The sequence below is a fragment of the Notolabrus celidotus genome, chromosome 4 (genome assembly GCF_009762535.1).
Source record: "Notolabrus celidotus isolate fNotCel1 chromosome 4, fNotCel1.pri, whole genome shotgun sequence".
In the NCBI taxonomy this organism is placed as follows: Eukaryota; Metazoa; Chordata; class Actinopteri; order Labriformes; family Labridae; genus Notolabrus; species Notolabrus celidotus.
In genome coordinates, this window is record NC_048275.1 from 38883211 (window position 1) to 38897049 (window position 13839).

The window sequence follows — 13839 nt, forward strand, 5'->3', positions numbered from 1 at the left end:
ATAGAGTGCTATCAAAATGAACCTGGCTATGCTAACAATACAAACATCATGAGTAGAATTTACTAAAACACTTGAAATAGAAAAACAGTCATCAAAATGTGTCAGACACGTTAACTTTGAACATACATACAGACGATGCTTTCCTTAGAACAACAAGACGGATGGATGAGGATTAAATTATGACATTTCCAAACTCAGTCTCTGTCTGCCATTACTGAACATGTGACACTGACTTCCTGTTTATCTGGCCATCCTAAGCCTGATTGGCTATTGGAATACACCATAAATGAACATTCTAAAACAATAGCCACACACGCTGGCATGGCAGCACAAATATATATTAACTAATAAAGTTAAAAGTACATTTCCTGGGTTGTCTCTTTGTAGGAGGAGATGAAACTCATGTGATAAAAGGCCTCTGCTTTACTTACTACATGGTTTGTGCTTGTGATGCAATCTCTTTCTCAGAAAACACATTATCATATCTACGTCATATTGTTGACTTCCTTAGAAGTGACTAGAGATAAATTGAGGAACCTGGTGGACGTAATATCTTAAAGTGATCACTGTAGACGGTGAAGAAGCAGAGAAACATCAGACACAGAGCAGGGACTTCATTCAGGTAAGATCTGGACTCTTTAGAATCCTTCAGTAGTCAACAGAGTTAATATTGTGATCTTTTCAGAAACGTCAGTGAAAGAATGAGAAGAGGAACAAAAAGCCATGAAAATGAATGTTACAGTAATGACATTTGTAATGCTTCTATCTTCTAGTTTTATTTGGGATGATGTCCAGTGTGTGATTGTAAAGACAAAAAGTAAAGAATATATATCTATTTGCATATAAGCTCTGTATACCTAGAATGTTGTTCATAGCCTTTGACATATTCCTCTCCTCATTATTCATTTTCACATGGTCTGTTCTGTATGTTTGGACCCAACATGAAACTTATGAGGGGGAATTATGGGATGTTTTAATGGAGGAACATGTAGAAGCAGCTGGTTTGAGGTGTGAGTCTGATACAAACGATCTGTGTAGTTAAAAAGTTCAGTGAGGTATGGTGGTCATTTTAAATATAAAAAGATGGTGATGAATATTCCATCTCTCCTGGAGAGAGGACCAGCCAACCTTATTGTACAGAACACACTGATGTGTGTTATAGGGGTCACCTGTTTTAAATCTTAATGCAGAGTGATGAATGGAGTCGAGGCGTTTGAGGGTTGAGGAAGATGTGGTTCAACAGATTATTTCCCCGTAGTCCAAGACTGACATGAAAACAGCCTCCACAGCCCTCTTCCTCTCAGAGTCTGTCTGAAAGAGTACTGATGTGAATATTAAATGTGAGGAATTTATCAATGCATAGATATTTAGATTCTGTGACTCTCTCAGTTCTGAATCCTGTTCTTGTAACTATACTTACATCATTCTGCTCTATTGTTCTGGCTCTGGAGAACAGCATCACTTTTATTTTGTCACATTAAGTACCAGCTTTAAGTCATTCAGGGTATCTTATAAATTGTGAAATTAATCTTGTAAATGACTGACTGCAAGTTGAACAGAATCAGCAAAACAATACAGTGCAGTGTCATCAGCATATAGAAGAAGAAACAACATTGTTAATATAAATATTAAATAAAACTGGAACTCCCTTTTTGACTGCTGAAAAATCAGAAAAATGGCTCCCAAGTTGAACAGATTGTTTTCTATCTGAAAGATATCTGTTCAACCAATTTTATGTATTAAAATCAAAACCAATGCTATTATAGCCTCTGCAGTAGCAACTGATGGTCTACGGTATCACATGCTTTTGATGAGTCAATAAACTCAAAACTCTGGGATTCAGTGCACACATCAGGCCTGATGAAAATCTGACATCTCATGGTTCCACACACTACTTCTGCAAGAACGGCTCCATATCGACCCCAGAAATCTTCAAAGATTCACCCAGAGTTGATTTCATGCATGAACACCGGGAGGAATATGTATCAAGTTAAGACCCTGAAAAAAGTGTCTTACTGTCATGATGACGTCCAAACAGGAAGTCCACCACTCTAAGTTGAAAGTCTGATCTTGTCATGTTAAGGGCAATTTATAGGGTTCATATTTGAGCAAACTTGTGAGGGGTTTTGTCCAATCAACTCCAAATTCAGTCAGTGTATCTACACTCTGAAATATTAAAAGTTATCAAATGTTTTTGCGTACGTCAAAGTTTGTGTCCCTGGCAGCGCGGTCTGGACATGAAACAGGAAGTTATTGCAAATCCTTCTTACAGTGTTCCATCTGCTCCAAATTACATAAACATGATCAGAGTCCACCCCTGAACACAACTATATGCAGATTTCCAACTGCAGTCATAGCGCCACCCTGTGGGAATACAGAGTACTGACTATTACACACAGATCTACTAAGATCCCAAATAACGAGCCCTAATTTGCGTGTGCAAATAATAATTTTGCACGCACTACTTCTGGGCGTGTTGCTGGTGATCTACTAAGACTGCGTGCGCAAATGATAACAAGTGCAAAAGTGATGCGGACCTCCCTTTAATGAGTATTTTGCGTGTGCTAGCGGCTGTCACCATGGAGAGTTTGAGAGAACAGAGTGGCCTTAAATGATAAATGAAGTTTGAAGACATGGAGTTGGAGATCTTTGTGGAGGAGGGAAATAAACACATCGGTGAACTCCAGCAGAGACATCTCAGCGTTAGAAACATGATTTAGGAGGCCATCTGTGAAAAGGTGAATGATGTGAGAAAAAACAGAAGATCTGCTGATGAAATAAACGCATCTACTCTACTCCAAAACACAATCAGTGTTTTGATGGAGTTTAGAGAACAATTTTCATTAATATTTGACAGTTTGTGTCAAACATGACGCAAACCAGAAATATATATGCAGACAAGGAGTTCACCGAGAGCGCTTTAACCTCCCTCAAAACCCTCGTTTCATCAACCCCTCTGGAGATTATGAGCTGGAGCCCTCTCTGGAGGAGGATCTGCTGTCCCTGAATGAGATCCAGGAGGCTCCTTCTGGACTTGAGTGGCTTCTCCCTGAGCTGGTCTCCCTCCATCTGGCCTTCTCAGAGGATGACAGCGAGTCTTCGGCTCAGGCTGACTGGCTGGCTCTCTGCTCTAAGCTTGACCTCTATTTGTTCCGCTTTTACCTCTTCGTTCTGGTCCTTTATGCCAGCACTCTGGTGCTGCTGTGGGCCAGTTGGAGCTTTTCCTGAACAAATTAATGAAGACATAATGGGATTTTTTTTATTTAGATTTTTTTGAAGTGTGAACACATATCTATGAGAAAATAAGACTGCAGAATGAATATTGTAGATAAACATGTCACTTATAATTAGTCATATGTAATATCCTCTCCTCAAATGTTTAAAGAAGTTAAACAAGTATAATAAGAGCACACTTTGAACTGGATGCTAATGCTGTTAATCAATGCTTTTAAAGGAGACACCATAACCTGACTTATATGAGGTTTTCATTAACTGTGGTGACTCTACACTTATCACTGTTTTCTCACATTGTAGTATTTTTTATGTCATTGAAAAAGTGAAATTTGGCATGAAGGAAAAGCCTTCAGTACATCAGACAGGTGGAAGCAAACTAAGTTAATTGAGATCATGCTTATACCTATTTTCAACCAACCCAGCATTGTCTCATATACTGTAACTCCCTGAGCAGTGAATGGACAAGTGGTCTGGCAATACTTTGTTAATAACATTAGTTTATATATGGTAATGCATTTAACAAAGCAAATAAAACTTGGGCTTGGGTTAGTACCAAAATGAAAAAAAAAAAAAAAAGAGAGCAATTTGATGAGGCTAAGTCAGCCACTCTTGCTCTAACTACTCAATTGGGAAGTCAATCGCAGTTTTGAAACAACCAGGGCCAGACAACTTAGGCGTCACTCTGATGAAGACAGTCGCCTCACTGATGCAGAGAGCAACTTTCGGGTGAACGTTTTTAATGCCTGATATCATCATCCAGCAACTGTCCCATAGATTCACCAGCTTAAATGGAACTGTGAACATGTTTGAGGCAATTCACCCCAACACACTGCTGCAAGCACGAGATGAGGAGTTACACCAAGCTGCCTGGCGGCTTAGTGAGCACTACAGTTGGGACATCGCCCTCAGCTTCCCTGGCCAGCTGCTTTCTTTTAGAACCTCTTTCAGGGACCAGATACCACAGCAAAAGTCTGTTGCGGATCTGGCAAAAATACTCATTGTCAACCACCCAGCAGTAACTTATGCATTCCGTAAGGTTTGCACCGCCCTGTCCCTGCTTTTATTTTTTACTCTTCCCGTCAACATTGCACCTTCTGAGCGCTCATTCTCCAAGTTAAAACTAACTAAGAACCCCTTGATGAGCACGATGGGACAGGAGAGACTGTGTGGACATGTCATGTTATCTATTGAGAATGACAGAGCAAAGAGAATGGACATACAGTGCATCGTGGACAAGTCCGCGGAGCTTAAGGCTCCTTCAAATAGTAGTGAGTAGGCCGAGTACTTCATATAGATTTTTTGTTTGTATGTGAAGATGTGGGCCGCTGTGCCAGTTTGACTAAACTTTATATCTGTTGATACAGTGACCTACTGTGCTCTCATTGTATGAAAAAGTTAAAGTGGGTGTCAGAATGATGCGGTCACTATCCGTGGTGCTGAACTGCTTTGAATTTGTGTTGTTTTATTTATTTATTTGCGTTGTTCTCTTGGTTTGTTAGACTTCATGTCCGTTTGATTGACTTGAAAATTACATAACTGTGTGTAAAAACTGTAGTAATGCTTGTAAGCCCCGCTGTTACAGGGCATGTTGTAAAGATATGATGAGCTTTACAGTGACCACAGCCATGTGTGCGTAACACTGTTCCAGTTTGCACCTGCCTTTCAAATGTGCTAAATATAGACGCAAAAACACCGCCCGCTATCTGCTTCAGGTTTGATAAATCACATTGCGTGTGTTAATGATTACATTTGTATCTCCTCCTCCCAGTATTTTGCACGTTCTGATGATCTACATGTATTCTGCATATTCATGAAGGCAAACACGCTAAATGGATAGCGAGTGCTATTTTGCTCATTTGAAAGACGCAATCCTCGGTGCACCCGCTTAGTAAATCTGCTTTGCGCACGCTATCAAGTTTGCACTTGTTTTTATACACGCAAACCTTTAGTAGATCGGGCCCACAGTGTCTGATCTAACAGGGTTGATGTCGGTCCCAGCCTCAACTCATCTACATACACACTGTGGTCATAGTCATACCCCTGCCTATTGGAAGCAGACAAGATAAACCCCCATATACAGGTTTTATCTTTCAATCTTAACTGTTTGATTCATGTTCTGTCATGAACATTCACAACATGAACACAGGTGATAACTCAGTCATGGCCCACCTGCTGTTTAAAGCCAGTGTTAGACTGTTCTCTGTGCTAACATTTACACAAGCTGATAGTCTGGACCTGAACAGCTCTACATATACATTCAGTTCAGTCAGACAACTCACGTTTACTTAATAAGTTTATTGCAGCATACAGTATTGTGTTTGGCGTGTGGGCTCCGAATTTCATTACTCCTCGTAGATTATTTAAATGCAGACATTAGGAGCAATGAGAGAGGACTAACCCCCCCGGAGCCCGCAGGTGGAAGCCGGGGAGGAGGTGGGGACAAACTTCACACAGCACTGAGCAGAACAGCAGGAGCACTGCAAGCAGAGGCAGAGACAGGAGGCTTGCCGTTTAAATAGACCGCCGAATGAGGATGTTGAGATCAGCTGATGGAGAGGTGGTGACGTGTCAGTATGATGAGCGCGGCTCGAGTTGTCTGCCTGAACTAGCTTGCAGGCGGCGCTCCATTAGTGACAGCACCACCCTCTGGTGATAAGTCACAGCTGCTGCACAACCAACAGCTGCTGCACACCAAATTTTGAAGAGGTAAACTAAAAGCTTGTTGTGATTGTGTACAGTGCTATGCAGCATGAATATTAAAAAGTTGGATCGGACCAGTGTTATAGTAGAGTCACCAAATCCAAGTCCGAGTCGAGTCCTGAGTCCTCTGTGTTCAAGTCCGAGTCGAGTCCAAGTCACCAGAGAAAAATCTGAGTCCGAGTCGAGTCCTCATTATTTGAGTCCGAGTCCAAGTCGAGTCCTCACCGGTAATATCATATATTACAAGGAGGGCAGCTGTTTGAATCCAAACTATCGACTGTTAGACTGGCTGTGTGGACCTGGACTGGCTGTGTGGACCTGGACTGGCTGTGTGGACCTGGACTGGCTGTGTGGGACCTTTTGGATGTGTAGGAAACACATTTCTTTCATTAACATTAGTGTTAAGATAAGAGAGTCCTTTACTCGTCCCTCAACGGGGAAATTCAAGTGTCACAGTAACAAAGTAGACAGTGCAAAAAATATGAAGCAAACAAGAGCCTATAAAATATCAATTATTAAAAAAGTATCTCTCTGTGAGACACCGTGGGTGAAGAAGTCTGTCACGGAACGAGCTACTTAGTGTTGTTATGGTCTCCTGGAGGGGGTGTGACGTGTTGTCCATCAGAGAAGATAGCTTTGCTATCATCCTCCTGTCAGCCACCACCTCCACAGGGTCCAGTGGGCAGCCCAGGACAGAGCTGGCCTTCTTCACCAGTCTGTTCAGCTTCTTCCTGTCAGCAGCAGAGATGCTGCTTCCCCAGCAGACCACTCCAAAGAAGATGGCTGATGCCACCACAGAGTCAAAGAAGGACTTCAGAAGAGCCCCCTCCACACCAAAAGACCTGAGTCTCCTGAGCAGAAAGAGTCTACTTTGTCTCTTCTTGTACAGCACATTTGAGTGTCTGACCAGTCCAGTTTAATGTTGGAACTATTTCCATCATTTTATGTCATAAATATGAATTACTCTAATATATTCATAATCATTTTACTTGATGTCATTTATTTGGTGTTGTTTATATTAAGGGCAATGTTATGTGCATTATTATTATTTTATTTTAGTAAGCATTTTGATAGTCTGATGGTTTTTACCTGGCTCATTGGCCGGTTTGATTTTCTGTTTTGATTTTAGTAAATTGACGAGGTCTAACTGCCACTGCAGTGAGATTCTAATGAAATACAGCCAGTGTGTCTGGAGATTCATTTACGAATGAAGTCACAGCGCTGCATGCCGTGCGTAAATCCAAGTCATCGGTGCCCGAGTCCAATTCAAGTCACGAGTCCTGCAAAACGTGACTCGAGTCCGAGTCCTGGACTCGAGTACTACAACACTGGATCGGACTAAAATAGGAATCATCCAGAAAAAGAAACTTGACTTGTCTCAGTGTGAAAAATGTAAGCTGTATATTCTTAGCTCCATGTGGGATTCAAACCCCAGACTCCACCTTTATAGCCCGTGTTATTTGGAACCTTTTAAACCTCCTTTTGTATTTGTTTCAAATATTGAAGACAAATAATATTTCTAAAGAAAACATTTTGTAAAGTGAAAAAGGAAAGCCTTGGCCAGCAGAACCTTTGAAGTTTAAAGTCCATGAAACTATTCACACTGATCTCAAACTTTTGAATAAACTGAGCACGTTAGATGAAATGCTGTGTTTAGTGACGACCATGTTATTCATGTTACTGCACTCTGCTTTTTACTAACTGTTATTTTTCCTGATCTCTATAACTTTAGATTACACTGAAGAATGGAAGCAGGCTATAACACCACCTACGACACAGACTACTACGACTACCCCAACTACTACAATGAGAGAAACCTCCCAGGACTTCCCCATCACATAGATGTGAATTACATATATTTTGTTGTGACATGCATAATCATCAGTATCGGCCTTCCTCTGGTGCTCGTGACCATCTATGCTCTTCTCTCTCTGGTATGTACTTTGTGACTTTATTTACTGTCTGTGTCATGTTTCTGTGGAACTGTGTGCTTGTCTGTAGAGGATCTGGATCTGGGTTTGGTGCTAGCTTTAATATCAGCCCAAAGACGATGTGAGTTTATACACATGCAGAATGCTTCTGCTTATGTTACAGGTCCCAGTCTGAGGTCCCATAAACAGATAAGGTTCCTGTGTTAAACAGGAGAAAGGATGAGACAGGCAGCCATGCTTCTGTACAGTGCAGCTTTGCTCGGTAGAATTTCTTCGTACATTCACAGTAAAGGAGGTTCTGTTAACTTTCTGTTTGCTACTGTCCACATTTAACAGCACCACATACATTACATTACAAATAAACATGATCCTCAGACATTGAATTTCAACAGTATCTCATACTTTACTTTTCAAAATAAAGGTTTTCCCTTCCTCAGTGTGACTCTGTTTATACAGTCTTCAACTGTTAAAATTAGTCTTCAGCTCTTAAACTGATATTTTATACAATTGTAGTTTTAACTACTTGATATTAAATATTAAAATCATATGTTCTCAATGTTAATGAAAATAAACTAACATGCTGCTACCTTTAAACATTTAAGTGCATGAGCTGAAGGCTGACAACTGTCATTTCTTAAAATTCTTAATGACAGAACCCTGACGTAACACTATATACATTTAGAACTAAGTATTACACCAAAACACAATATATACACAACCTGAAATGAACTGGAGCCCAAAAAGAAACCAGACTCTTGTTTTGAAATCAACCAAAGTAAAGACATTAGTTCGTTGGCACCATTACGGTTCAGACACAACACAGAGTAAAAATGAAGTCTCTGCTCATCGGCCGAATAATACAAATCAATAAGTTTTCTACATCAGTATATCTTCTGTTCTGTTAAACAACATTTTCATACATTGACACATGTTTACAATGCTTACAAACCTGTGTTAAACAGGAGAAAGGATGAGACAGGCAGCCATGCTTCTGTACAGTGAAGCTTCGCTCGGTAGAATGAGGAAGGAGCCAGAGTCCGCTATCAAAGAGAGTCCCTAGGGAGAAGCACAGCGCCACACTGCCCCCTACTGGCAAGGTGCACACTCTGTATATAAGTGACACTTTGCAGTCAAACAACGAATATTAACCAGCCGTTATGGCTTATATTATTACACTGTTCTTGTAACAGGAATATGATTACCAAAATAAAACATTACAAACATCATAAAATGTGACGGTGCATTTTCTGAGCATCACACTTACACTGTAGAGGAAGAAACAGCAAAACACACTAAACTTGGTCAGTAAGTTTGATTAAAAAAGGTCAAAGGAGTGTTCAATTCTGTCAGCGTTCATGGTCGTCAGAGGATGAAGCCAACATACTTTTTAATTTCATGACTTTTGGGCAAAGAATAAGTAAAACATAGTCTATTCCATCAGTTCTCAACATTTGTGTTTTAAAAACTAGAATAAAAACTATGGAGAAGTGTTACACTTTGTGAGTATTCATGGTCTCCAGAGGCTGACTTTCCCTCACCATTACAGATACTCTTAAATTAACCAGAGATGGACTTTTTGTGAAATGTCTGAAGTGTCTATAGATATATATAGTTAGTTCAGTGTAATACATAGTTCACATAAAACATAATTCACTAGTGAAAAATCATCTTCTCCATTAGTTTCAGGATAGTCCCTGAAATGTGTGTAAAGTTATAGAGGTACAGCTTCTGAATGCAAATGTAACCGGCTGATTAGCGCTCATGCCCCACAGCTGGGTGGGAACCAATCACCTGCGGTTACCTGGTTGTTTGCGGGGATAAAATTGAGTGACGGAGCTCCCTTCAGTCTCTGCAGAGCTCCGGGGGTGCATCTCAAAGCTCTAAACTTCAGTCTCCTCGCTCCTCGCTCCTCGCTCCTCGCTCCTCGCTCCTCGCTCCTCGCTCCTCGCTCCTCGCTCCTCGCTCCTCGCTCCTCGCTCCTCGCTCGAACCGGAAGTAGTTACTGACGCGCCATTTTAACTTGCGTCCCAAAGCTCTAAACGCTGCTGGAGGAGAGAGGAGAGAGGAGCGAGGAGACTGATCAGAGGAGGGATAATCGAGGAAACACGAGAGCAGACTTTGCGGAAGTCTTTTCTCTGACAGACACGCCCCCTTATCGAATATCACTCACTGATTGGACGCTGCAGCGGCTCGGACTTAACCGAAACTTAACATCAGCTGAGTTTAATAACAGAGAAAAGACAGACCTTAAAACAGTCACTAAGGGTGCCCTGAAACAGACCTTATAACAGTCATTAAGGGTGCCCTGAAACAGACCTTAAAACAGTCACTAAGGGTGCCCTGAAACAGACCTTAAAACAGTCACTAAGGGTGCCCTGAAACAGACCTTAAAACAGTCACTAAGGGTGCCCTGAAACAGACCTTAAAACAGTCACTAAGGGTGCCCTGAAACAGACCTTAAAACAGTCATTAAGGGTGCCCTGAAACAGATCATAAACATACGTTGGTTTCTAAACAGTCTGTATTTGATGAGCTGAGATTAAAAGGTGTTTGATGAGAGTTTTAAACACAAAATACTGATCGCAAAATCATCAATTCAATATAACAGAGGATGGATTATGTTATATCTGATTGTTTTTGTCAGATTCACTGTCTAATGAAATAGAGTAATAGAGTCTAATATCATAGATAGAATATATATTAATGATCAGTTATTCCTCCTGTTAGTTTCCCTGTTTGTTCTGGTTTTCTTCATGAAGAGAAGTCTGACAGTAAAGTTTGTCTGTTAGTAAAAACACTTGTTATATTTCCTGTCAGGTTAATAAAGTTTCATATGAGGCTGATCATTAATGAGCACAGGGTTTGAAAAGAGTTGCATGGTTTCTATTTTCCCTTAAAGTAATAAATAATTTAATAATGAGGCATTTTACTGATGAATCGATCCGTGATGCTTCAGGACAGAATAAACAGAGAGCAGATTCTCTTCATGTGCAGGTGTGTGTTAAACAGGTGTGTGTTAAACAGGTGTGTGTTAAACAGGTGTGTGTTAAACAGGTGTGTGTTAAACAGGTGTGTGTTAAACAGGTGTGTGTTAAACAGGTGTGTGTTAAACATGTAAACACAGAGACAGAGCTCTGTTACTGTTTATATTGATCAGAGTTATTACAGTGAACATGTGTGTAGACACAAACAGCTGTTAAAGCCGTCATCACAAACCGACGTCGCTTCACGTGACGCTCCGGAGGAGAGGACGTCTCATTTCTCTAAATACAAATCTCCTCTCTCCTCTCTCCTCTGGTTTCATTTCCTCGCATCTCTGGTGGGCGGGACTAAGACGCGAGGAAGAGACACGAGGAAGAGACGCGAGGATGGACGTTTAGAGCTTTGAGATGCACCCCAGGTTGAGAGCAGGACGGTGTTCCTTTCGGGTTGGCGGGTAGTTGTGTGCCAGCAACGCATATAGTACGCGGTACGAGCGTGGGGTAGTGACGTGATAGGGTCGCGGACGGCCGAGATTGCCACTTTTTCCTTGTCTTTTTTTGTGTCTTTTTGTCTCCTTTTGCCTTGAGTTACAGGCTCTGCTCAGTAACAGTGTGATTTAAAGACTCTACTCAGTAACAGTGTGATTTAAAGACTCTGCTCAGTAACAGTGTGATTTAAAGACTCTACTCAGTAACAGTGTGATTTAAAGACTCTACTCAGTAACAGTGTGATTTAAAGACTCTACTCAGTAACAGTGTGATTTAAAGACTCTGCTCAGTAACAGTGTGATTTAAAGACTCTGCTCAGTAACAGTGTGATTTAAAGACTCTACTCAGTAACAGTGTGATTTAAAGACTCTACTCAGTAACAGTGTGATTTAAAGACTCTACTCAGTAACAGTGTGATTTAAAGAGTCTACTCAGTAACAGTGTTGAAGTATCCTCGTCCAGGCTGTGTAAGCAGCCGTGGCTGTAGCTACAGTTTACTGTCAGGCTTTTTCATGTTCTTTGCATCGTCTAATGTATTAACTAGATGTGTGTTATTGTAGTGATTGTGCCGTGTTTATAGGCCTGATTCAGATAACCTGGCTGCAGTTAGCGGTGTCTTTCTAACACTGATTTCTAGTATGTCTGTTCATGGTTAAAGTAATAATAATTATGTTGTTTTAAAACTATTTTGTCTACCAATTAAATAAAGATCGTGTATATATTTTTCTAAACCATGCCTTTGTATTCATTTGTGGACTAACCTGTGTATTGTTAAAGGGGAAACCCTCTGTTAAAGGGACGGTAACTAAAAAATAAGTATACTGGTAAAACTCTTTGGGTGAAAGTCCCAAGGTGGCGTTGTTGGTATTTTATCTTCTAAACCCAGAAATCCCTTTCCAGCCCTAGCTTGGTTACATAAACATGACACAACCCACACTTCAGCCTTGTGCTCCTGTTTGACTGGGTCAGAGTGCCTCCCCATGAGAGCATGAAACACAGGTCAAAGTCTGAATACAGTGAAATGCCAGGATGTCATGAGAGTCATAGTTTGATGAATCATGGCTGTTACTGCAGAGAGTGATGTTTACTTCTACCTCTATTCTTCTGCAGGTACGCCAGGGTCAAGTTGCTCCGATATACGTCATCAACCTTTTCATTTCAGACATCATTCAGCTCTGCTGCATGATCGTATTTGTGTCAAAAGATGAGACTCTCATGGCTGTGAATGTCTACAGCTGTGGTGTACTGTCGAGTGTTGGCTTCATGGTGTGCATCTCACTGGAAAGGTAAGGTCTGTTTAAAGCCGTGTGTAGTGCTACAGTGTCTGATAATCATGTTTCTGAATGTTCCTGCACCTCCTCAAAGACAGTGTGTCCCTCTGGTTTTTCAGGTACCTGGTCATCGTCCACCCACTGTGGTACCGATTCAAACGAACCATCAAGATCTCTGTGGCGGTCTGTGCCGTGGTCTGGGCCTTCCCAGTTTGTTTCCTTATTGTGTTTCCCTGGGTTACTTATACAGTAACAATAATAGTACTCCCCATTATCCTCATCATCCCCTTCCCACTGTTCATCTTCTTCCTGGTCAGGACCCTCAGAGCCCTCTCTTCTTCCGTCTCGGTCCGCTCTGATGAGAAACGACGAATAGTTGGAACTTTGGTGGTGGTGCTGCTCATTTACACGCTGCTGTTCCTGCCCACCATCATTAGGTTCCTGTTACAGGCGACTGGCTTTGACTCTTTAATGTTTCACTACACGTCCGGTATAATTGTTAGACTGAGTCCTCTGGCAGACATGCTCCTGTATATCTTCATCAGAAAGCAGACCATGGGCAACTGTCTGGCCTCTGTGTGTTGTTGCATAAAGGAGAGCAATGATCCCACCACATCAGCAGTGACTGTTGACGACATTTAGACAGAAAGCTTTAAGGAGGCAGAGAGAGAGAAGAGAAAACAGAGCAAATGTACTCTAGAATCATAGTATATCCAAAATGTACATCCATGTCTATCCAAAACCTTTAGCATGTGCATGAAGAAGGACCATGTTTGTCATGTTGTTAATCATCTTTGAAAGCATGAAAACTAGCTACACACACTTGTGGATCTTTAATAAGTATATCTTTTACTTCTGCAGCAACCAGAACTTAGCTTCATGACTCCTCCCACTCCAGGAGTCGGTTAACAGACGCAGTGATACAGCTGCTAGGCAATTCTGATTACTACTGATAGTTAGCAGAAGAAAAGCGCTAGGCTAACGTAACTTTCCATCTCTATCCAATTCAACCTGAGAAGGCATTTGACAGAGTAGAGTGAGACTTTCTGATAAAGGTCTGGGAAAACCTGGTTTGGGGCAGAATTGATCAAATGGGTTTAAGTGGTCTACGCAGGGCCGAGAGCATCAGTGCTCACCAACGGACAAACGTCCCCCTTTCTTCAACTCATACGCTTCCATCTTCAAATGTTCTTCATGGCACAGAAATAAATCACATGATGAATTATGTGTAAA

At 41.3% G+C, this 13839-nt stretch overlaps 1 protein-coding gene across 1 annotated transcript; it reads left to right on the plus strand.

Annotated features, from left to right (window-relative positions):
* The first annotated feature begins 516 nt into the window (after positions 1-516).
* LOC117811244 (G-protein coupled receptor 4-like) lies at positions 517-13839 on the plus strand. The gene is made up of 4 exons (XM_034681414.1): positions 517-622; positions 7667-7868; positions 12446-12621; positions 12726-13839. Exons 2-4 carry the CDS (start codon positions 7680-7682, stop codon positions 13246-13248), a joined length of 888 nt encoding a protein of 295 aa, XP_034537305.1. The 5' UTR covers positions 517-622; positions 7667-7679; the 3' UTR covers positions 13249-13839.